We start from the raw sequence: 26,141 nt of genomic DNA on the forward strand, positions 1-26,141 counted from the left end.
GAGGTGGCCAAAGTATTGGAGCCTCAGTTTCATGATCTGTCCTTCCAGTGAGCACTCAGGGCTGATTTCCTTAAGAATGGATACTATACCATAATAATCACAAATAAATACAAATGATACAATAAGAATTAACATTTTAAAGCAGCACAAAACAATTAGATAAGATATCCTCTAAAAACATTTATCTAAACAACAGCAACAAACATATGGCAACCATAATAACTACTACCAGATCCAAAATACAGAAATACAACAGAGACCACCAGTGCTACCTATCAAGTATAATAACAACAACAACATCATTTATATTATTATATAAAAATATTATTACAGCATATATAAAAACATAGTAAAACATCAGACATTAAAACCTTCCCGATACAGGGCTGCCTTCAGATGTCTTCTAAAAGTTGTGTAATTCTTTATCACGACATCTGAAGGGAGGGCATTCCACAGGGAGGGTGCCACTACTAAGAAGGCCCTCTGCCTAGTTCCCTGTAACTTCACTTCTCACAGTGAGGGAACCAGCAGAAGACCCTTACAGGTGCTGAAAGACCAACATTGCCTCCCAGTACATTTCTGAGCACAATTCAAAGTGTTGGTGCTCACCTTTAAAGCCCTAAATGGCCTCAGCCCAGTATACCTGAAGGAGCGTCTCCACTTCCATCATTCTGCCCAGACACTGAGGTCCAGCGCTGAGGGCCTTCTGGCGGTTCCCTCTTTGGGAGAAGTAAGGTTGCAGGGAACCAGGCAGAGGGCCTTTTCAGTGGTGGTGCCCGCCCTGTGGAACACTCTCCCATCAGATGTCAAGGAAATAAACAACTATCTGACTTTTAGAAGATATCTGAAGGCAGCCCTGTTTAGGAAAGTTTTTAATGTCTGATGTTTTATTGTATTTTTAATATTTTGTTGGGAGCCACCCAGAGTGGCTGGGGAAACCCAGCCAGATCACAGGGGTATAAATAATATGTTGTTGTTGTTGTTGTTAATCTCACTTCCGCTGCTTTCTCCGCAGTCTTAAACTCACATTAACAGATGGGGCAAAATTACATATTCCCCACCCTGGCACTCCTTGTTCTCACCAGGGAACACTCAGTATCATTTCTCCCACATGCATGCACTTAATAAGATTTCTTGCTAATTAACAGTGCAATCCTAGCCATGTGTACTGAGAATTAAATTCTATTGAATTGAATGAGGCTTACCCCCTGCTAAATGGGGTAAGCATCGCAGCTGAAGACTGCAATGTTAAATCAGTAATCTTTGTTAAATCATCCTGGATGTTCAGTCTTGCTTAAGACAGAACAAGTGATCTTAATCAGACTAGGGCTACCTAGTTCAACCTTCCTGGGGAAAATCCCAACAACCAACAAATTGACCAGTGGCCCACCAGCAGATTGTGGTCCATCTTTGCATACCTGTAAAATCATGTGTTTGTTCTACAGGGAACCTCCCCAACCCAATTCATTGTTAACAAACAACAGAAATAGGAGCCAGCACAGGCATAGCACTTACTCTTTTTAAACTAGTTTTTAAAAATTAGGGGCCAGCTTTGAGAGCATGTACTCTCTATCTCTGTGCCTGCTTTTCTCTGAGGCAAATCCCTTTTCACACTTAACCATGTGAAACAATTGACCTTAAGTACAGTTAATGTCAGAACTCAGAAATTGCTTAATTACAGTTAAGGACAGACTTCTGCTCCTTGCAGCTTACAAATCTGATACAGTGGTGCCCCGCAAGACGAACGCCTCGCAAGACGGAAAACCCGCTAGACGAAAGGGTTTTCCGTTTTGGAGGCGCTTCGCAAAACGAATTTCCCTATGGGCTTCCTTCACAAGACGAAAGCCCATAGGGAAATCTCCGGGACAGCGGGGAAGCGCAGCGCGTCTTCCCCACTGTCCTCGGACCTCCTCCCGCCGCCAGGCTTCGGAAGGCTGCTCCAAAGCCTGGCGGGGGGGCGGAGAGGTTTTTTAAAAACCCCGGGACAGCGGGGGACTTCTCCGCTGTCCGGGGCGATTTTAAAATGCTGCCGGGTGGCAGCGCTGCCGCCCAGCAGCATTTAAAAAAACCCGGGACAGCGGGTTTAAAATCGCGTTTCTCCGCTGTGCCGGAGGGCTTTTGAAGGCAGGCGGGGGGAGCAAAGACTTTCGCCCCCCTCCCGCCTTCAGAAGAGGTCCTGGAGGTCTTCTGAAGGCAGGCGGGGGGCGAAAGTCTTTGTTCCCCCCTGCCTGCCTTCCTGTTCTCCGCTGTCCCGGAGGGCTTTTGAAGGCAGGCGGGGGGGGGGGAGCAAAGACTTTCGCCCCCCGCCCGACCTCTTCTGAAGGCAGGCGGGGGGCGAAAGTCTTTGCTCCCCCCTGCCTGCCTTCCCGGGAGAGCGGAGAAACGTGCAGCCTCTCCTTGCGGGGGTTGCGCGCAGCTATGGAAGAAGGCAAGGCAGCGAGCGGGATGGATCCCGCTCGCTGTTTTGCCTTCCCCTTTAGCCCCGTGCAGCCTCTCCTAGCGGAGGGGTTGCGCGCAGCTATGGAAGAAGGCAAGGCAGCGAGCGGGATGGATCCCGCTCGCTGTTTTGCCTTCCCCTTTAGCCCCGCGCAGCCTCTCCTTGCGGAGGGGTTGCGCGCAGCTATGGAAGAAGGCAAGGCAGCGAGCGGGATGGATCCCGCTCGCTGTTTTGCCTTCCCCTTTAGCCCCGTGCAGCCTCTCCTTGCCGGGAGACACTGCGCAGGGCTTTCCTGGCTTTTCTGGGAGGTGGGGGAATTCCCCCACCTCCCGCAAAACCGGCAGAAGCCGCGCGCACTTTAAAAGGGCTGCACGGCTTCTCCTGGCTTTCCTGTCCCCGACGGCTTTTGAAGGCAGGCGGGGGGAGCAAAGACTTTCGCCCCCCGCCCGCCTTCAGAAGAGGTCCTGGACCTCTTCTGAAGGCTGGCGGGGGGCAAAAGTCTTTGTCCCCCCTGCCTGCCTTCCCAGGGGCTTTTAAATCGCCCCGGACAGCGGAGAAGTCCTCCGCTGTCCCGGGGCGATTTTAAAATGCCGCCTGCCAGCATTTTAAGATCGCCCCGGACAGCGGAGAAGCCCTCCGCTGTCCCGGGGTTTTTTAAAATGCTGGGGGGGTGGGTGGGAAGAAAAGCCCTTGTCCCCTTTCCCCCCCCCCAGCCTTCAGAAGAGGTCGGGGGACAGACTGTCCCCGGACCTGGTCCGAAGTCGGTTTCCATAGGAACGCATTAATTGATTTTCAATGCATTCCTATGGGAAACCGTGCATCGCAAGACGAAAAACTCGCAAGAAGAAAAAACTTGCGGAACGAATTAATTTCGTCTTGCGAGGCACCACTGTATTTGACAGTTGGAGAGACCACAACAGAGGAAAGGGAGAGGTATGGTTTGAATACATGCAAATGCAATTACACATACCCAGTGGCGTAGCGTGGGGGGTGCCAGGGGGGCCGGCCGCACCGGGCGCAACATGGGCGGGGGGCGCGCTCGCACTAGCAGCTCTCTGCCCCTACTAAAATCCACGGGTTAGGGAGCCCGCGCTCGCTCGGCTTGGCGAGGAGGTCGCGGAAGGGGGAGAGCGAAGCCTTCTGCTGCGGGCAAAAAAAGGAGAGGAAGCCGGGCGGGCGGACTGGCTGGCTGGCGGGGGTCTGGCTGCGCCTGCTGCTGCCGTTGCCGCTGCTGCCGGGCTTTGACAGCTTGGCGAAGTGGAGGGAGAGGAGCTTTTGGTAATTGCGGCTCTCTCTCCACTGGCCGCCTGGGTAGTGAGCCGAGCCGAGCAGGGAGTCTGGCGAGGGGGCGGGAAGAGACTTTCCCCCCTTTTTTCCACCTCGCCTGGTCAAAAAGGAGAGCGGAGTCTCCTCAGGGCGCCCTCAGGCAGGGCAGGGCAAGGCAAGCAGAGCGAGGAGGAGAGAGAGGGGAAGGGGGGGGGGGAAGCAGCCAGGAAACGCCGCGGTGTGGAGGAGGAATCAGTTAAGGAGAGAAAGCGAAAAGCCTTGGAGAAAGGGAAAAAAGGAAAGAAAAGAGGCAGCTCCAGGAGAGCGCGGGGGAAAGAGAAGCCTCGCTGCTGCTGCTGCTGCTTGGGAGAGTAAATTACTGTACTTGCCTTGCCCCGGGTTAGGGGGCGCAAATTACTTGCCTTGCCCCGGGTTAGGGGGCGCAAATTACTTGCCTTGCCCCGGGTGCTGATAACCCACGCTACGCCGCTGCACATACCTAGATTTCATTTCCCTTTCATTGGAATGAGAAAACACACCTCAAGGAAACATACAGGGGTGTGTGGGTGTTTTTATAGATTTAGATACAGATGCACACATAAATACGTTTGAACTCTGGACTATACTTTTTTACACCTGAAAGCTGTGCTCCCAACTTTCTTTAGGTAGGCACAATAGCTGTACATAGCAGTACCTTTTTCTTATTTGCTGGTTTTTAAGTGCACTATAAATAATGAGAAATAGAGTGATAATGTCTTGAAGTCTTAAAACAGCTTCTCTGGAAAGCCACTCCAGCCACCCTCTTGGGAAGAAAAATCCCCTAACTGCACAAAAGGTGTAATTTAGGTCCCTAGACTGAAATTGGTGTGGGGCTTTGCTGAGTTTGCAGATTTCTATCTGAGCAGTGTTGCACCTCAGTTGATTGCAGTGCCAGAGCTCAGAGATAATATGGAAACGTGACTCCCTTGGGACTCAAATCATTGCTTGCCAGGCCTGATGCTTGTCATAGAACTTTTTATGTTCTGCATGTTTGTTTTTGTAGTCATCATCCTGATGAGACAAGATAGCAGTGTCATTCTGACACCATCTAGTTAAATGCCAGCAGAATCAGAAGCTGTTGCAAGGCACTTTGACTTGGACTGGTAGGACTGAAATAGGAGAACCTTGCAGTTCATTAAAATGGTATATAACACTACTTTACGCTCTCTCTAAAGATCCAGTGTAGAAGGTGCAACAGGGGCTTGACACTAATGAGCCCCAGAAATATGAAACAAATGTCTGAAGGTGCTGTTCTGTTGCGAAGAGAATCCTTGGCAACTTTCTCTCTCTGCATCTTGTTGACTTTTTGCCCATTAGAGTATTATCCTTTAGCGTCATAACTTAGCCCAGAGTCAGACATGTGACCTGACAATGCATATCCTGTTGACTTCAGTGAGACTCTGGAGGAGGAGAGCAGGCATTTGATCTCTCATTTAAGGAGTTTTGCCCCATTGAGTATTTTTTAAAATAATGATATTAATAATAATAATAATAATAATAATAATAATAATAATAATAATAATAATAATTTCTCACATACAAGCACAGGTGTTAGCCTAAGAATGATGATAAACAGAGATGCTGCCTAATTAAAGAGATCCAAGATTTGGCTAGCTGCATGAGTTGTAATTGATAAATTATTTAAGCAAATCTTCATATATTTGCATATGAATATAATAGCTCTGAAATGAAAAGTGTGCATTTCTTTGCTTTTAGATGTGCAGCATTTTTTTGAAGGAATTCCCTCCTATGCATGTCAAGAAGGGAAAGTCTTCTAAGATAACACTTGCTGTTTTTCTAAATGTTTGCATTAGACAAATGTTAATTTCTTTGTTTTTAAATCTGCCAGCTAATCAGAAACACATTTTAATTGATCAAAAGTATTGTAATCAGTTGCCTGATCTAATGAACAATTGCAGCACTAATAATAAGGCTATCACAGATCCAATCCATCTTAACCCTTTGTAGATTAAAACACACACAGTAACAATCAGTTTGGAATCACATATCTGTACTGCAAGAAAGTAGTATGAATAAAACAGTACAAGTAGCAAACTTGGTGGAAGGTATTATGCACGACACCATTTGCAAATAAAAAAATTCAGGCCTTCATAGAAAACATTTATAAACTGTTAAAAACATCAAAAAACAATAAACATCTGAAGTGAATTTAAACACAGATGTAACTGTTCAATCATGTGCCTTGATGGGCCCAACAAAACACAAAAGTTTTTGGTAGGAGTCTACAGGAGTACAGTTATGGCACCTTCCTATGTCAGTAGGGGAATTCCAAAGTCAAGTTCTGTCACACTAAAGGAATGACTCTTTACACATACAGAATGGGCACTGTGTGGCACTTGTATAAGCACATCATTGCTGTGATTTGCAATCATTCATCAACCACAGAAATGACACCTAGTCTCAGCAGCTTCAGGCCTTTCAGTTCTGAGGCTTTCTCTCTTAACATCTCAGGATGTTGGCTTTGTTTCTATACCCTGTCAACTCCGAACCCAGGTCTACTAGGAACAAGCATGTTTTAGGATGCTCTCATCTTCATGCATCTTGCATATTCATTTAGGAAGGTGAGTCATAATGCGGGTGTTGGGAAGAGCTCCAGGGGAGAGGACAGGAAAGAGAAGAAGTCCTTCTGTGCGATCAAAAGTCCATTCCACTTACACACAGACAACACGGAATTACACCCAATATCATCATAAACTCAGTGAGAGCAATAATACTGCTTGTTTATGTAGTGAGCCTTGCTTTAAATGCATATTTAACACAGAGGTGTAATCACCCGAAAAGGCAGGATGCATAGCATGCTGTTCCTAGAAGTGTATTCTTACTACTGTAGATCAGAAGAGCCCACTGAAAAACCCTAATAGCACTTACCTTTGAATTTGCATGTGCATTGAGGATGCAGAACCACAGCTGTCAGCTCTGTTGCATCTCAGCTACAATATTTGAGAACTTGAACTTTGAAAAGTGAAAAATCCTAAATCCTCAGACCAATAAATGTGCTTCTGCATTTGTATCAGTTTCATGTGTGCGGGTTTTTGTTACCAGATTTTCTTTTTCAGAGACCCGAGTTGACTCAGTTCTGTAGAGATGGTTTGGTGAGTCCTTTACTTCTTTACTAAAGAAGCCTGGGGCTCTTCTCATCATTAGCTAATAGATTTTCAAATTTACACATGGACCCATGAGGCCATGTACCATTTTTCCTAGCTGAGAGCTGCATTTTTTAGGACTTTGAGAAAATCTGATGTGGTACAGAGAAACACTTCAGAGTTGGAAATGGCCTCAGAGATTATATTATTGCTTATGTCCAGTATAGAATCTTATTAGAAAACACATCCCACTTACTAAGCATTCTTGCTATTGTGTATGTTTAATCACATCTGGGATTGGTGCTGAACTAAATTTGAGGCAATAAAGGCTCCTTTGATTAAGGATTCAGCAACCTTGACCTTCAGTCAAAATGAAAGTCTACCTAGAAAAACACTGCTAGGAGACTAGATAAACCATTTCTTCTTTTATCCATCTTATCATCATCATCATCATCATCATCATCATCATCATCATCATCATCAAATCTATCATACATTCTCTGTATGAGTGTCCATAATGCCAGCCTTAGATAAATAAATCATTCATTTGGAAGAATCACCTGTTGCTGTATTCCTGTTGCAAGATTCGCTGTTCAAAGCCTAACAGTATAGTCGTCATAATGAATCAGTACATTCACTGATTTACATATGCTGCAGATAATGGACACAATCCAACAGCATTGTCCTGCTCAGGAGGACATTCAGCTGGATTCTGCCCATTATGGTGGGTTTTTTTTAACCAATTATGTTTGTAGATCCCTGTAACTTTTACAAGATCAAATATGCCATTTTGTAATGTTGGATCCCCATTACTGGCAAGGGCACATGGACCTGAAAGAAAACAACTTTCACTTTTCAGTTCAGATTTGTTAAAGATTCAGGGAAGAGGTGGAAGAGATGTCTTTTTTGCTTGTAGACCACCCTGAGGTTATTGAAAAGCAATAAATGTTGTATTCCATTTTTATGAATGCCTCCTTTCAAGGTAGCCTCACCTAAAGTCACCTTACAGTATAGTGCATCTAGATAGTGTGCTCAGAGGGACATGCAATGCAATAAACCAGACTCATTGCTGAAACAATATATTGCAGCAGGCACCCTCTGCTAAGCTGAAACACGCTTGTACGAGATGAAGACAGAGCTTGCAATTTTGTATTAAAGGGAATCTGCAAGAAACTTTACAAAAAGTTCTACATTTTAATTTTAGGAGAGATAAAGAATTTGCAGTGGGTTTCCTCCTCTCAGATATAGTATGATCTCCTGATCATGTATGAGAAATTTCCTGACTAAGATTCCACCTTGATTGAAGGGCGAGACCACACAACCTTTAATTGAGAAATCCTTCCTTGCATCACACTTAGTTCAGCAGTCCCTGGAGTAATTAGGTATTAGCATAGCAAAGATCCCAAGTAGATGAGAGACATAAACCACCAAGACCATAAATGTGCAGCAGAACCATATGTTGGGAAGGAGAAGTAGTGTGTGTGTGAAGTCTAAAAGCCAGCTGACTCAATCAGAAGAGGCCCTCATGCATTAGCCCATTCAGTCTTCAACTGAATATACCCAAAGGTTGGGTATATGTATTTATTATGTAGTTTCTCATATTTTTACTCCACCATTGGACAACAGTCCTTATATTGGCATACAATAAAAACAAAAAAGAGCCATTTTCCATCAGTCCCCTGATAAGATTTTAGAGAAAGGAAACAGAATAGGGGAGGGAAAATTCAAGGACAGGAAGGACTTGAACATGGAATTTACAGGTCAGATATAAATAAATAATTTCAAAAAGGATATATAATATGGGGGAGGGGGACAAGGATGCTGTCAGACCTGGATCATGTTCAGTAGAGGGTGCAGTGAGGGAGAAGGAGATGAAGGCCATCTGTATACAATGGCAGCGGCAGGGCTAGGTGCTCAGACTGAGTGAGCAAAGCTGACCCTGCTGCTTTTAGAGACTGTTTAGAAGCACCAATTTTTCAGTTAAGCATTATATACATTGATTAAACAGGAAGGGGGCAGACGGAAAAGAAAACAGGGTCCCTTCACTTTTAATAGTTGTATGAAACTATTGTCAGAGCAGGGCCCCTGTCTTCTCCTTGCCATATTCTGGGAATACCACCTAGAATGCTCTGTCCTGTTGGTGCAAGGAGATATCTTACATTGGTGTGGGCTGGTCTCCCTGCAGATCCCTCCTTTGTTCAGAGCAGGGTTGTGATGCACAAGTTAACTGCTCATCTGACATCCCTCAGATCACCAGTTTGGTACCCACTGTAGGAGTTTTGGGGCTCACATAGCATGCCGTGCCCAGAAAGAAGGCATGAGCATGGAGTAGGTCAACAAGGTGACTGTGGGAAATGGCTCAAGGATGGACAAGGCAGTGGACTTAACAAACAATGACAGATATACCAGAGCAAATCCCAGCCTGGGCCAAGTGAAATTATCTGAAGAAATGAATCAAAAGGGAGGTTAAGCCTGGCTTCCAGTGGCCTATCCATGCCACTGCTTGCTAGGAAAAGATTAGCTCTTTCAGTTGCTACAGAGAACATAATCAGCCTAATTAAACCTCTCAACATGTGATTCCAGGATCTCCCATTGTTCAGTGATTAATACCCTGCTGTTTTTAATGTTTGTTAACAAATTGTTATCTGTGTGGTAAGGTGTTAAGAGTATAAAACAATACTAGATTTTGGAAGGGAAGTTGCTACATGCATAATAGAAATCACTATTCAGCTTTGATGGTACACAGAGAGTGGAAATAACTTTATAACTGTTATTACAGGGAGTCTAGCTAAAAACATTTTTAAAAACTACCCAATTCCATCTTGCTTTGCTTTTCTTGCTTTGCTTTTCCTTCCTTCCTTTTTTTAAATGCACGTTTTCAAACTATAAGTGTTGGCACCCGCATTCAACATTCTCTAGCCACTGAATGCTTAACCAAACACAAGATCTTACACAACCTCCCAGGACACACACACACTGTGGAGAAACTTCTCGGCAAAGCTCTAGAAGGTGAACTGTGTGGTAGCAAAAGTGGCAAAGGGTCTAAAGGAATCCTTAACATGAATACATTGTACAGCCGTACCTTGGTTTTTGAACAGCTTAGTTTTCGAACATTTTGGCTCCCGAACACCGCAAACCTGGAAGTGACTGTGCCAGTTTGTGAACTATTTTTGCAGCTTTTAAAACCATGGAGAGACCTGGTCTGAACAAAGACATTGGATTCTTATCTCATTATACATGACAAAGCCATTTTTCACCTTCTCACCCCTTGCTTTTTCCTGTAAGACCTATTGCAGTCGTTAAGAGTCGTCAACAGGCTCATCACAGCTATCTGCCAATCACCCATTCCCACCACCCTTCTGAGTAATACCCCTCCCCACCTTCTCACTATATAGAAGGATCTGGCAACTTCTGTTTCAGTGTATCTGAAGAAGTGTGCATGCACACGAAAGCTCATACCAAGAACTAACTTAGTTGGTCTTTAAGGTGCTACTGGAAGGATTTTTTTTTGTTTTTTCATTGTAGTATGTAATATGTGTTTATGGGTTTTGCAGAGATGGGGAGAGAGTTCTGACAGGGACTGAATCAAATAGTTTCCACCCTTTGCCTTCTAGCTGGCTCGCCACAATAAAATACTGCAGCACATGCTGAAGCCTGGGTCTGATCCAGAAGAAGGAGATGATGCTTTGAAGCACTATGCTAACCACACAGCCCAGATTGAGGTAAAGAGTTGTTCACTGAATGCAAAACATGTAGAGTCAGCACACTTGGACCTCTGGAAAATGCCTCTGAACCTCCCAGTTCCATGAACGTCAAAGTTAGCCATCTCCTTAAGAATCTTCATTGCAGGGAGTGGAGTAGATGAAGCTGGAGATAATTTCTAGTCCTTTATTTAAATGAGGCATCCACTTGAGTTCCACTCTAAGGGACAGTGCATTAAAAGAGGGAGGGGGATGTGACAGCCACCATTCAGTTCTGAACAATGTGAAGAAGGATGTGCAGAGTAGACAAAATTAATTACGGTATTTTTCTGTGTTAAACCTCATGGCCCCATGTATAAGATGCCCCCTCTTTTCTGGGACTCCAAATTGAGAAAATTTGGGGAGATTGCCCAGAGTTGTTGAGCTTTTTTCAGGAGGATTGCCCACAGTTGCTGAGGTTTGGGGGGGGGGGGGTTGCCAAGAATTGTTCACCCACAGGACCGCCACAGCCAATCGTGTGCACGTCGACAAATCCACCAATCATCTGTACACTCGCCAAAAGCAAGCGCCAATCGCCCGCCCAATTGCCGCAGCAGCCAGTAGCCAGCGGCCTTGACGCACCCACCAATCACCCGCAATTGCAGCAGCCACCAATTGCCCATCCCACCTCTCCACTATCCGTATAGATAGATAGATAGATAGATGGATGGATAGATAGATAATTTATTACGGTCAGAGACCAGCTTATAAAACACACTTGGGGGTACAGTCACAGAAGGAAAACAAACAATTAAAACAATGTACAGCAATAAATTTAAAAACAATGTACAACAATAAACTACCGCAGGTAGTTGACCCAGAGTCACCCATAGATCCGAGTTTGGGGATTTTCTTAACAAACTAGTTTGAGTTGGGAGATGGTCTGCACCTGCAGACCTATACACAGAATCTGGCGACCATGCTAGTCATTTTCTGATTTTTGCCTAACAGGAAAAGGTCAAATTTTTGCTTTTCTGGGAGGTCAGCAAGCCTCACCAGTAGGGGCTCAATGGTCTTACTACATGCCTCTTCATAAAAGGAACATCTAAAGAACAAGTGCTCTGGGCTTCCTATCTCCCCCAATGAACAGGTGCAAAGTCACTGAGCTCCTTCCAGGACCGGTGAGGGCAGAGCTGAGCTTCTGGCGAGTGTAAAGGCCCTTCTTGCATTTTTATATACAAGAAAGAAGAGATATGCCACCGGTGCTTATACACTATCCATGTATAAGATGATCCCCAATTTTTAGCATAATTTTTTAATAAAATAACCTTGACTTATACACAGATAAATACTATATTTCTTCACACAGCACACAATCTAGAAATTACCAGCACAAGGTTTGGTGGTGGCCACTAGCCTAGGTGGATTTTGAAAGGATTAAGAGACGTTAACAGGTTATTCTCTTTTTAAATTTTTTAATTAGTGATTAGCAGGGCTTTTCTTCAGCTAGAACTCACCTCTCAAGTGGGCGCCATTGCCATTATAAGAGAACAAGTGAGGCGTTTATGGCAGCGCCATGGTGCAGGTTGACGGTGCCCAGGGGCAGGGCACGGAGGATGGGCATGGCAACCCAAGCCCTCTCCACTGGCCAAGCCACAGGGGTCTGACAGTAGATGGAGGAGACTAGGCAGTATGCACAGAGTTTAGCAAAGTGAAGGGAGGGAGAAATAGGCTTGAAGCTGCCCAGCAAGGAGGGCAGACCTGAAGGCTGTGGCACCATGTTCACGAAAAAGGAGGCAGCTGCCAGAGCCTCTCCTCTCCTTGGTGGGTGGCAGCAATGGCACCCTCCCCCTCCCTCTTAGCTGGCCAAGGGGTGGGGCATGTGCAGGTGGCAGCACCGCCCTAGCCCTGAAGGCCCAGCCTGGGATTGTCTTGTCTTGCCTCCTCATGGCTCTGATCTTGATAAGGGAACCTGTCATTGGGGTGCCTGGTTGTGCCGCCTTGCACCTCTTCAAAAATCTGTGCCTGCAGCCCTCCTGACCCTCCACATGCTACACCCCTGGTTCATGGTGAGTTCTGGCATCTTATTTTCTAGAAAAACAGCACAGTAGCTATAAGCCATTATGACTAAATGTAGTCTCCATGTTTAGCACCAGTATACTTCAAAGTATCATTTCTTGGGGGCAGACAATGCTTAATGGCCAGCACCCCTGTGCCCCAAGCTTCTGCACCAGTGTTCTCCAAGCTGGTAGATGTTTTGGACTACAGCTCTCATCAGCCCCAGCCAGCATGGCCTAATGACTTGGAATTAGTGCCTAGAACATCTGAGGACACCAGCTTGGGGACGGCTGGTCTAGACAATCTGGCTGACCTTTGCTGGAAACAAAACAAAGGACCTTAGTCTAATCCAGCAAGGCAAATATTATGTTCATATGACTATAGCAAACTACTTTTGGACTTGGAACATGGGAATTTCATGCCAGAGATTTTGAAATGGGCACTGCTTTTCTAAGATTTTAGCTCTGATACTGATCCCAGTGTCTTTAAACTCGTTTGCATGGGGGATCCTGCCACAACCAAAGAAATGCATTTTTCTTATAAAACTGCTGTTTTAACTTGCATCAAGAAGCTTGAGCAGTTGAGAAAGCGTTGTGCCCATTTATCAAGATAGTCAAAACTGAATCATGTGCATCAGTATAGAATGAATTTAGCATTTAATGGGACATTTTAATTGTTTGCCTTGTGTATCAGTTTTGGCCCAAACTGAAGCCACTTTTGTTGACAGTAGGACCTGGAATGTCACAATCTTCTTGATTAAGTGTTCAGATGGCAAAACGCTGAGACTATTTGCTCAGGTTCTGAATGCTAATTGTGGGGAAAATTTGTCCTGGCAAGTAAACAAATCAGCGCAGAAGGACTTCATCCTGCATAATAATATATGTCCTTCCTGTACTTCAGCTTTCACTGTAGCATTGCATTCCAGCTGATAAACCTTGGTCCACACTTTAAAGTTTGTGGAGGGACACCATTTCAGTCCTAGTCTCTAGAGCCTCTAGGGCAGAAGTCTTCATAGCTGCTCTGAAGAGGCAAGCAGATGAACCTGGTGCTTTGTTGGACTCACCACAGCTTTTCCACATAGTGCTAAACCATGATTTAATGTTACATACAAATACAGTCAGCATGTTGCTTTTTAGACATTCAGGGCCACACATTAGAGAGAACCTCTGGCTCATCTCTATCCCCTCTCAATATACAGAGGCCTAGTTCACATGTTATACCAAGCCAAATCATGCTTTACCATTCATGATTTATCTGGAGTAAGGCAAACCATGAGCCCAAGTTCAAACGCAATGCTATACCAAAATACTTCTTAGCTCTGGATATTTGCTCATTCTTGGTAAGTGAATTCTCTCCATTAATTCTCATTATTGGCTTAGTGTTGCATGCGACCCAGGTCAGTGTAGCACAATGTGTGAGATGCAGAGACCACCTTTGTATGTGAGTAGGTACCACTCACAAAACTTTCTCATCCCTTTTTTAATGGGGACACTGATCACATACAGGTAGATTGTTTTTTGTGCATGGAGGGCATGAGGCAAAGCCTCCCTCCCACATCTGGCAGCATGTAAGACCCATGTATTCACCAGCACTTCCAGGTCATGTTACTTTCTTTAAAAATAAATCATTTTAATCATTGTGTAATGCTTAGCATTTTACTGTTTTCTGCAATTAAAAATAATTAAAAATAAGCTTTGCTGTGCTTTGGGGATGCATCATTTTCTAAACATTTCTGTCTACCTTTCAAGGGATGCTTAGGATTTTGGAGGACAAAGACTGAAGTTGAAAATCTCCCAAAGTAAAGCTTGCAGAGCATCTGTTAAAGAACAGTCACTTTGCTACCCTTGAAATTAATATTTCCCTCTTTCCTGCTTGTAGACAAACTGTAACTGTGCCAAATTACATTGTCTGGAAGATGGATAGAATTTAGCTGTATCTATCATCTTATTTGTCCCTTTCCTCAGCCCATAGAAGCAAGAATCAGTTTATATATGATATTCAAACCTTGTATGCATCTGAGTGAGAAACATATATTTGCAGATCGTCCGTCATGATAGGACTATGGAACAAATAGTCTTCCCTGTGCCAAATATCTGTGAATTCCTCACGCATGAATCCAAGTACCGTGTGTTCAATACTACCGAGAGAGATGAACAAGGAAGCAAAGTAAATGACTTTTTCCAACAGACAGAGGATCTGTATAATGAAATGAAGTGGCAAAAGAAAATCAGGAGTAAGTACAATAATTTGTGAGCTTGTTACGTGCTATTGGCCTAGTTCACAGAAGATGTAAACCAAAGTTTGTCCCACTCTCTGAGATCAAGCAGTGTATGTCAGCATTCTGATCTGAATTTCTGTGTGTCCATGTGATACTGTGTAGAAAAAAAGAGAGACACTCATGTGACATGGCTCCAAAGCATTTTAGATCCAGGAGTCAACAACGACTTGTGCTTAGTCACAAGTGAAATCTGAAAAGCTGATCTGTACTGACTCTAATTGCAGATTCTATTTCAGAAGTTTCTACCTGAAGACAACAAGCACATCTCTCCTTAAAGAACAGTGACAATTAGTGTCAATACCTGTCTATGTGGGATAGTTTGTATGGAATATTAATGAATAGCACCCAATCATGACAGGATTTCTAATTTCCCATGTGTGTGTGTGTGTGTCTATCTGAAATTGCTGTGCTCAGTAGTTATGAGAAGACGCTGATTCAATTATCACCTTAGCAATGAACTGAGGCAAGCCAGTAACTAACTTACTTTACAAGCATGTTATAAAGAATACTGAGTTAATAATGTATGTGAAGCACTTTAGAAAAGCTTTATTATTTTATGCCATCCCCAGGAGCATGATAAGAATCATCATCATCAGTTTGAGTTTTTTGTATGTCACTTCTTCATGGTAAAACCATGCTGAAAGCAGCTCACAACAAAAGGAATAAAAAAATAATTCAAGATAATTCATTAACCATTACAAAACTGAACACATTTTAAACAAATAGTCATACTAATACTAATAGGCAAAACAAACAATATGAGCCAGACAGAGAAGCACAGACCAGGGACTCAGCTACACAGCTGCAAGTAAAACGTTTTAAATGTGTTGTAAAGTGCAATATACAAATTGGACACTAGATGGCAACCGAGCTATGCAAAATTCAATGTGTTTTTCAAAATGTTAAAGCATTTTCACAGCATTTTTTTATATGTGTGTAGATTCCACTAGGACTTGCAGGACTCACAGCTAGATGGAAATGAGCCAGTGGTGACCAAGTTCTTTGAAAAAGCAAATCCAAAATGGTCAGCATAATTTCTCAGACAGTGTGGATAGACTCTCAGTGCTGGCTCAGTAATTGGCCACATAGTAAAGATGAGTTTAAGACCTTGCATGTGTGGTCATCAGATTTATATTCAACTTCCAGTATGTACCTTGACCAAACCTTTCAACAGTGACTTTAATTAATACATTATGCCCAGGTATCATACCAGTTTTACATGGATACTATGTCATCATTACTGGGTCTGGTTCTTGGTGCAGAAAGGGGTATTAAGACCAGATCCTCCACGGACATCCCTGATTTGGGTCAAAATTAAGGGAGAGAAGAATAACAGTGACCTCATTGTGGGAGTTTACTATAGATCCCCAAGCCAAACGGAGGACATAGATGATGCCTTCCTGGAACAGATGGCCAAGCATGCAAAAGGAAGGGAGATAGTAGTAATGGGGGGCTTCAATTACCCGGATATTTGTTGGATGTCAAACTCAGCCAAGAGCATAAGGTCAAACAGATTCCTCACTGCCCTTGCAGACAACTTCATTGTCCAGAAAGTGGGAGAAGCAACAAGAGGAACAGCCATTTTAGATCTGGTCCTAACCAATGTTGATGACCTGGTTAGTGGGGTAGAAGTGGAAGGATCATTAGGCGCGAGTGATCATGCTCTTCTGAAGTTTACTATACAGCGGAAAGGAGCAGCCAAGCATACTAGGACTCAATTTCTCGACTTTAAGAAAGCCGACTTCATAAAGCTTAGGGAAGTGCTGGGTGAGATCCCATGGACAGTAATACTAAAAGGAAAGGGAGTTCAAGATGGCTGGGAGTTTGTTAAGAGGGAGATAGTAAAAGCACAACTTCAGGCAATACCAATGAGACGGAAACATGGAAGGTGCCTAAAGAAGCCAGGGTGGCTATCTAAAGAACTTTTAACTGAGTTAAGATTAAAAAAGGATGTGTACAAAAAATGGAAAAGGGGGGAAACCACCAAAGAGGAATTCAAACAAATAGCCAGCACATGTAGACACAAAGTCAGAAAAGCGAAAGCACAAAATGAACTCAGGCTTGCTAGAGAGGTTAAAAGCAACAAAAAAGGCTTTTATGGGTATGTTCGTAGCAAAAGGAAGAACAAAGAAACCGTGGGGTCACTCAGAGGAGAAGATGGTGAAATGCAAACAGGGGACACAGAAAGGGCTGAACTCCTCAATGCCTTCTTTGCCTCAGTCTTCTCCGATAAAGAAAACAATGCCCGACCTGAAGAATTTGGAGCAAATGATTCAGCAGAGGAAACACAGCCCAGAATAACTAAGGAGATAGTACAAGAATACTTGGCTAGTCTAGATGTATTCAAGTCTCCAGGGCCAGATGAACTGCATCCAAGAGTATTAAAAGAACTGGCAGGTGTGATTTCAGAACCACTGGCAGTCATCTTTGAGAATTCCTGGAGAACAGGCGAAGTCCCGGCAGACTGGAGGAGGGCAAATGTTGTCCCTATTTTCAAAAAGGGGAAAAGAGAGGACCCAAATAATTACCGCCCAGTCAGTCTGACATCAATACCAGGGAAGATTCTGGAGCAGATCATTAAGCAAACAGTCTGTGAGCACCTAGAAAGGAATGCTGTGATCACCAATAGTCAGCATGGATTTCTGAAAAATAAGTCATGTCAGACTAACCTGATCTCGTTTTTTGACAGAATTACAAGCCTGGTAGATGAAGGGAACGCAGTGGATGTAGTCTACCTTGATTTCAGCAAGGCATTTGACAAGGTGCCCCATGATATTCTTGTAAAGAAGCTGGTAAAATGCGGTCTTGACTATGCTACCACTCAGTGGATTTGTAACTGGCTGACTGACCGAACCCAAAGGGTGCTCATCAATAGTTCCTCTTCATCCTGGAGAAGAGTGACTAGTGGGGTGCCACAGGGTTCTGTCTTGGGCCCGGTCTTATTCAACATCTTTATCAACGACTTGGATGATGGACTCAAGGGCATCCTGATCAAATTTGCAGATGACACCAAACTGGGAGGGGTGGCTAACACCCCAGAGGACAGGATCACACTTCAAAACGACCTTGACAGATTAGAGAACTGGGCCAAAACAAACAAGATGAATTTTAACAGGGAGAAATGTAAAGTATTGCACTTGGGCAAAAAAAATGAGAGGCACAAATACAAGATGGGGGACACCTGGCTTGAGAGCAGTACATGTGAAAAGGATCTAGGAGTCTTGGTTGACCACAAACTTGACATGAGCCAACAGTGTGACGCGGCAGCTAAAAAAGCCAATGCAATTCTGGGCTGCATCAATAGGAGTATAGCATCTAGATCAAGGGAAGTAATAGTGCCACTGTATTCTGCTCTGGTCAGACCTCACCTGGAGTACTGTGTCCAGTTCTGGGCACCACAGTTCAAGAAGGACACTGACAAACTGGAACGTGTCCAGAGGAGGGCAACCAAAATGGTCAAAGGCCTGGAAATGATGCCTTATGAGGAACGGCTAAGGGAGCTGGGCATGTTTAGCCTGGAGAAGAGGAGGTTAAGGGGTGATATGATAGCCATGTTCAAATATATAAAAGGATGTCACATAGAGGAGGGAGAAAGGCTGTTTTCTGCTGCTCCAGAGAAGCGGACACGGAGCAATGGATCCAAACTACAAGAAAGAAGATTCCACCTAAACATTAGGAAGAACTTCCTGACAGTAAGAGCTGTTCGACAGTGGAATTTGCTGCCAAGGAGTGTGGTGGAGTCTCCTTCTTTGGAGGTCTTTAAGCAGAGGCTTGACAACCATATGTCAGGAGTGCTCTGATGGTGTTTCCTGCTTGGCAGGGGGTTGGACTCGATGGCCCTTGTGGTCTCTTCCAACTCTATGATTCTATGATTCTATGATTCTATGATTTAGAGAAGCCATCCCAGTTTTTTATTTGATCCCGGAACTTTTCCTTAGGATGTTCCTATTTTCATTGGAGAAATGTTGGAGGGTATGGAGTTATCCCACCCCTGAGCCATCTGAAGGGAAGGGTTTTTTTAATGTTTAATGTTTCACACACACACACACACACACACATATATATATATATATATATATATATATATATATATATATGAAGCTGCCAAGAATGGCTGGGGCAACCCAGTCAGATGGGTGGGGTATAAATAGTAAAATTATCATTATGGAGTGGAATGTCCCTATTTCCCTATTTTCATTGGAGAAATATTGGAGGGTATATAAGAGCAGGCAAAGGGATGTGTTTATAACCCAAGTGTTTATAACCCAAGGTACCACTGTATTCTGAAAGAACCAGAAGGTGAGCACTGTATAGAAATTAAATCTGTGCCTGTCGTATCCTATTGATTCTTCCTGCCTGTGCATAGGGAATGCTAGAGTTTCTTGTACAGGTTCCCTTCAGTTTCAACACTGTGTCTGATTAGCTACAGCAAATCTCATTAGATTTTACAAGGTATGGATATGTAGTTGCCGTGAAATAAATTTGCATACATATCAGTAGTGGCTGGTGTGGTAGGAGAGAGCCATGGAGCAGGATGCACCAGCAGAGCCCATCCAACATGACTGCCTTACCAACCTTGACCTTGTCCCCACCCTTCCTCTCTCCCACCTTATCTAGGTGAAGCTGCAACATTGTCAGAGTCAAGGGGGGCTCCAGCCCACCGCACGGCCGCTACTGATGAATCATCTAGTATTGATTTATCTATGTACATACTGCTTAATTGCCAAAGTAGCATTGAAGCAGGTTACAAGTATAAATCTACAATTTAGCCTCAGTTGTTTCCCTCAAGGTAATGGGCTTGAAGCCTAGGCTAGGCCCTCCTGGATACCTTTCCCCCTTTCCTGGTCTCTGAGTGACTTGGCCTCCATGGTTCATACTCACCCCTCTCTTCCATAATGTGTAGTTTTACTCACATGTGATGTCACAGGTAAATAAAACAACAAATCTAGGTGGGAAGCCAGCACCACACAGCAGCTGCCTCTGCTGCCTCTTGTCTAATGACCTTGACTGGCTGCCCAGGGCCTCTTTTCATTGTGAGAACAGAGCCTAAATTTGTTTCATTTCAAACCCCCTGGTGCCCACAGATATTTTAGTTGTTTACTGCTTCATTGCAGGAGATTTTACATCACATCACTTCTAGAAACTGTTATTTTTTGATCATCATAATTCTGCTGCCTCCTTGTCAGAATGTTGCTCTTCCCTCCCCAGATAATCCAGCTCTATTCTGGTTCTCCCGGCACATTTCCCTCTGGGGAAGTATATCTTTCAATCTGGCTGTTTTCATCAACCTAGCGGTAGCTCTTTTCTACCCATTTGGAGATGATGGCGATGAAGGTAAGCAATTTCATTTCTAAATTTTCAAAACCCAGCATAAACCTGGAGCCAGTGTTACCTCATTTCTTATATACCGTATATATTTCAAGTTTTGCCTATTCCCATCCCTCTTCTTCAGCTAAAGAGATGGCAAAACAAACTCATTGCATATGTGTCAGGAGGCAAAAAATCTAGGATAAGAAACAAAACTCTTTACAGACATGGGATGGGAATGCCTAACTTAATGTTAAACTGTGCTGCTTTTCAAATCAAATCCTTGATCCCATTGCTCAGCAGAATAACACAGGACCCTTGGGTCCAACTTGACATGGTCCCTTTGACACCTTCAATGAGAGGCTGCCCCTTCTTACCTTTGTCCTTGAAGGAAGTAAGGAAAATAGGCAAACCATTTACTAGATCAGTACTGATGGTGTGGAGAACATGGAGCAAAACAGTGGCCCTTCACCAGTGGTCCCATTCCTGGATCATCCAGCTTTTACATACACAAATAAATATCAGCTGTTCGAGGATTGGGAAGACGTAGGCATTTACACAATCCGTTACCTGCTTCCTGGAGGGAAAGCAATTTCCCAAGAGGAACTGCAAGGCAAATTAAAAGATACTCATACTACCTGGTTTCAGGTAGCTCAGACTCATTCTTTTGCACTTTGTTTGGAGTGCAGGGCAGAGGGCCTACAGACACATCCTTTGTTTGAATCCTTATGCAGCAGGCCAGCATATGCCCTGAAAGGTACCTCTTCCCAAATATACAGCAATCTGTATATCAGGAAGTGCAGGTGGGGGTGCTAGAAGCCTTCACTTGTGTAGGAATTAGATTTAGCCACCCAACTGAAAGGTAATGGGTATCTGGACCACTCCCCGTTCAAAACCATCTCCGCTCGCTAACAAGAGGCCTCCCTCAAGGGAGGCAAAAAGTAATCCCTCCCTTTCCCCTTTATATTGGAAGGGCTGTGGAAAGCTTGGTTCATTTATTCAGGTTTGGTGGGAATGCCCTTATGTTAAAAACTTTTGGAAGAGAGTATTCCATTATATCTGCAATTACAGGGCAACCCCTTTCTCCAAATCCTGCCTTAGCCCCACTATCTTTGGAAATAGATTTAGGCTCCACCCTGTGCCACAGTGAACTAGTAGGCTTCTTACTGACCGCAGCACAATTAGTGATAGCTCAGCAATGGAAGAACCAGGCTGAAATACCCCTGAACATAGGGGGAAATATTATCTGGGATACAGCAATGTCTGAGAGTCTCACTCAACCAGGCTTCCTCTGGCCCTCCAAATGTTTTTGGCCTACAACTCCCATGATTCCTAGCTAGCAGGACCAATGGTCAGGGATGATGGGAATTGTAGTCTCAAAAACATCTGGAGTGCCGAGGTTGAGGAAGCCTGCACTAGACACAGGAGGGCAATTGAAGGCATAACGTATAGAGAAACGTGGACCCCTTTCTTTAGCTATGTTAATGACCAAAATCAAGACCTTCTTATGCAGTACCAATTGCTCAATATTCTCAGTGGAGAGGTTACATGAAGTAATATGTTTGAATGTTGAATGTTGAATGTGTAAGTGTAGGTCTAGGGACAATGGATAACATACACGATTAGCTATACTGCTGGGTAAGTGTTTAATGGTTATTGTATTTGTTTAAAAACCAATAAAAATTCTTTTTAAAAATGTCTGCAAGTGTTTAAACGTGAGAGATCTTAATTTGTGATGTTTGGGGCAGCAGATATGGCAAGGGTGCTAAGTGAGAAGTTTGGGTGTCATTCAGAAAGTTCTGCGCCAACATGCTCATTAAGATACTCACATCCCCCGAGGCATATGATTTGCTCCTGTCATGTGTTCTGATTGCCTTCTTCAGCTCAGTGCAGCTGAATAACTCCCATCATGTGCTCTTGGAAGTACATTAATTCCAGTATTCTTGGAATTAATAGGTTAAGCTCAGCACCTAAAATGTGTGGGCATGTCCTGAGAGTCAGCGGGGAGCAAAGGGAAATACCTCTTCTGGTTTAGGACTAGTTTTCTTGGGGGAGGGGAAGAACATGTCTCATGTTTTAATCACTGCTAACCGTACCCATGTCAATTGTTCACATACTTTTAATTATATTGAGTAGGGCTGGAAAGGTTAGATGGAGTACAAAACAGGGAGTTGCATCATCACTGAAGTGGCAGCTTTATTTATTAAGAGTTAAGATTACCCAGACAACCATGCAGATGAATGTTAATGCCTGCATGAATAGAGGGTCTCACCTGCCCCCTCCCAAAAAAAGAATTTTAAAAACATGCATGTGAGAACCAGATTAGATATACATGCCAAGTGGTAAAGTGGTAATAATGCTTTTTTCTAGAAAGTTCTATTTCAGCTGGAAGATTTTTTGGGGGAGGGGTTGCCTGCTTGAATGCTCCTTGCATATAACTACGTAATCTCAATCTCTCTCTCTCTCTCTCTCTCTCTCTCTCATATACACAAACACACGCACACGCACAAGCACACACACACACACACACACACACACACAGCCTTTTCTCTGATGTACTATATTTCTGTGTGCAGGGATTTATTTTACTTAAAGGTAAAGGACCCCTGACAGTTAAGTCCAGTCACGGACAACTCTGGGGTTGCGGTGCTCATCTCACTTTACTGGCCGAGAGAGCTGCCGTTTGTCCGCAGACAGTTTTTCTGGATCATGTAGCCAGCATGACTGAGTCGCTTCTGGCGAAACCAGAGCAGTGCACGGAAACGCCGTTTACCTTCCCACCAGAGTGGTACCTATTTATCTACTTGCACTTTGACGTGCTTTCGGACTGCTAGGTGGGCAGGAGCTGGGACCGAGTAACGGGAGCTCACCCTGTTTTGGGGATTCAAACTGCCGGCCTTCCGATCGGCAAGCCCTAGGCTCAGTTTCTCCCTCCCTCCCTCCCTCCCTCCCTCCCTCTCTCTCTCTCTCTCTCTCCAACATCTTCAAGTGTTTGGGATACTTGTGAGGATAGGACCATAAGGGACAAAAACTGCTTCCTTCGACTGCTTCATTGATGGTTCAGGAGCTGTGATCCCTTGTTGCTATGCCATCACCTGCTCAGCACCACATGGGCTGAAAGGATAGGTCAGACTCCAGGTCACTCCACTTCAATCCTTGGCTGAGCCAGCCTGCCAATAAGAGTGTTTGTAATCTTCAAGTGTGGTGCAGGAAGTATTAATGAGGAACACGTGTTTCTCCTTGAAACCGGATTCACTCCACTGATGGTGGTTCACATGTTACTAACTGGACTCATTATGAACTCATGACCGAGAGGTAGAAGGGTTTATATCAATACCTTTAGCAAACTTTTAACATAGCATGTTTAAAAGCAGCTTTAGTCTGCAGCTTGTGGCGATAGGGTCTTCCTTCTTCCTGCAAACTATGACAACACATAAACATATCCACTTCTACTTTTATTATGAACCGAAGCATGCATGAGTCCATTCTGTATCCACTTCTACTATTCGCTTGACCTTAGCCCAAGGTTGCAGTTTTTGTTTATTTATTACAGCACAGCACAAGGCACATCAGGGATGGCGGTGTAGAGCAGTGTTTCCTAGAGCAGGGGTCCCAGGATGTTCCAAGGGGGCCACAGGTAAAAATTGCATAAATGGCCACAGCACGAGGCATGGGGACCACAGAGGGAAGTGAAGAAGAACATTTTTTCTTCTTTTTTTAAAATCCTGATTGATTGGCCAATCAATCCTGATTTCTTTCCGGTGGGAGAGGGTGATTGCTGAGGCTCCCCTTTTGACCAGTAGAGCCTGCAATCCAGAACCCCCAGGTCAGGTGGGCTGGCAATGGGTAGGGCTGGGTGAGCCAGAGCTGCTTGTTGCTGCCACCAGTGCTAGGCCTGACTCTGCAAGGCATGGGGTGCAATCCATGCAAGCAGATCAGGGCCTTCGGATGTTGCCAAGGAGCGCAGGGCCCATCGGCAGCGTCGGCCCGGCTCTTCAAGGTGCGGGCTGGCGTCTAGCTGAGTGGGGTCGTCTGGTGCTGCTGGCTTGCATCTACTGTAGCAAATAATGAAGTGTCTACTCAGAAGAAAGCCGCACTGAGTTCAGTGGGCCTTATGGGAGTAAGGTTAAGGGTGGGGCTATAGTGTTTTTTCTAGGCAACCAGGACTCCTCCAGATAGCAATATCTTTTTTGCACCAAGTCAGTGAGGACCACTAGCTTTTTAATTCCCCCCTCCCCATATATACAGAACTCCCTGTGCACCTTTTGGACTGTATCTGTAGCTTTCCCACTCTGTGTCAAATAACTGGGGTCACATAAGTGTTATTTACTTTTTATAATACATGGAAGATGGATCTTCCTCATGAGGTTCTGGACTCTCCTTCCTTGGAGGTTTCTAAGCAGAGGTTGGATGGTCGTCTGTCATGGATGCTTTAGCTGAGTTTCCTACGCTGGAGGGGTTTGCACTCGAAAGATGACCCTTGGGGTCCCTTCCAGCTCTATGATTCTATGTTTTCCTGCTTCAACAATATTTCATTATGTTCCTATCATTTTATGTAACTGTATTTTGTATAAATTAATATATATATATAAATAAAACATGTTCTATTTACAAACAAAACATTTAAATAGCTACCTTTCTACCCGTAGGATGGGGAGGCATGGATGTAGCCAGAATTTTTTTTGGGGGGGGGAGAACCTAAGACTTGTATTAATTTGTATTGATTTTTACATATTTGGGGGGACAGCTGCCCTCACCCCCCTTTGGCTATGCCCAAGGAAACTAGGTCGGAAGGGGACCATGGTTGGGAAAATGTTGGGAAACACTGGTGTAACGAGCCTAGTAGCTTCCTCAACAGCTCCTGGATTCTGACTGTGTTCCAGAAACAACCACACTCACTTACCTACAGGATAGGTACCCACCTGCAGTTGGGAATGGCCCAGCCTGTTTAGTGCTTTTGCCACAGCTTTATCTGCTGAAATCATTTCATTGCAGGAAAAATATGTCTGCGGATCAAGGCACTACTAAAAGCACAAGAAAAGGGCTCCCAGCCTTGTTGCCATCTTGCTCATTTTATCTTCTACATCATTATGACTGAAAAAGTATAAATCTGTAAATACAAATTTTCCTATACATACTGAGTTGGACAGGACACTGGTATTGTATCAGTAATACAGTTTTTACGTTATAAAGTTATAATGACTTTTTCTTTCTTTCTTTTTCTTTCTAGGCACACTTTCTCCGTTATTTTCAGTTCTTCTCTGGATAGCAGTAGGCATATGTACATTGCTGCTTTTCTTCTTCCCTAAACCTGTTGGTATTCGCCCATTTCTGGTGTCTGTAATGCTCAGGTCCATATACACTGTTGGCCTTGGGCCTACATTGATCCTTCTTGGTGCTGCTAACGTAAGTACTTCAACAACAACAACAATTTATTATTTACACCCCGCCCATCTGGCCAGGCCTCCCCAGCCACTCTGGGCAACTCCCCACAGAATATTAAAAATATGATAAAGCATCAGACATTAAAAACTTCCCTAAACAGGGTTGCCTTCAAATGTCTTCTAAAAGTCAGATAGTTGTTTATTTTCTTGACATCTGATGGGAGAGTGTTCCACAGGGCGGGTGCCACTATTGAGAAGGTCTTCTGCCTGGTTCTCTGTAACTTCACTTTTCGCAGTGAGGGAACCGCCAGAAGGCCCTCGGTGCTGGACCTCAGTGTCCAGGCCGAACAATGGGGTGGAGATGCTCCTTCAGGTATCCTGGGCTGAGGCCATTTAGGGCTTTAAAGGTCAGCACCAACACTTTGAATTCTGCTCAGAAACGTACTGGGAGCCAATGTTGGTCTTTCAGTACCGGTGTTATATAGTCTCTGCGGCTGCTCCCAGTCACCAGTCTAGCTGCCACATTTGGATTAGTTGAAGTTTCCATGTCACCTTCAAAGGTAGTAGTCCAAGCAGGAGATAACTAGA

General features: G+C 44.2%; 1 protein-coding gene across 11 annotated transcripts in view; it reads left to right on the forward strand.

Moving 5' to 3' along the window:
* The window catches only part of ITPR2 (inositol 1,4,5-trisphosphate receptor type 2), a 364,184-nt gene that overhangs the window by 305,156 nt on the left and 32,887 nt on the right, over positions 1-26,141 (forward strand). For 9 of the 11 annotated variants that reach the window (XR_013394522.1, XR_013394523.1, XM_077935647.1 and 6 more), the window contains 5 exons: positions 10,461-10,568; positions 14,625-14,817; positions 20,071-20,196; positions 23,723-23,806; positions 25,400-25,575. Coding sequence is in view for 9 of the 11 variants with exons in the window: in XM_077935647.1 (XP_077791773.1) it covers positions 10,461-10,568; positions 14,625-14,817; positions 20,071-20,196; positions 23,723-23,806; positions 25,400-25,575 (687 nt within the window). In the remaining 2 variants the exon portion in view is untranslated. The remainder of the gene's footprint in view (positions 1-10,460; positions 10,569-14,624; positions 14,818-20,070; positions 20,197-23,722; positions 23,807-25,399; positions 25,576-26,141) is intronic. The other 2 variants (XM_077935645.1, XM_077935651.1) reach the window with 1 other exon arrangement.

The sequence above is a fragment of the Podarcis muralis genome, chromosome 10 (genome assembly GCF_964188315.1).
Source record: "Podarcis muralis chromosome 10, rPodMur119.hap1.1, whole genome shotgun sequence".
Lineage (NCBI taxonomy): Eukaryota > Metazoa > Chordata > Lepidosauria > Squamata > Lacertidae > Podarcis > Podarcis muralis.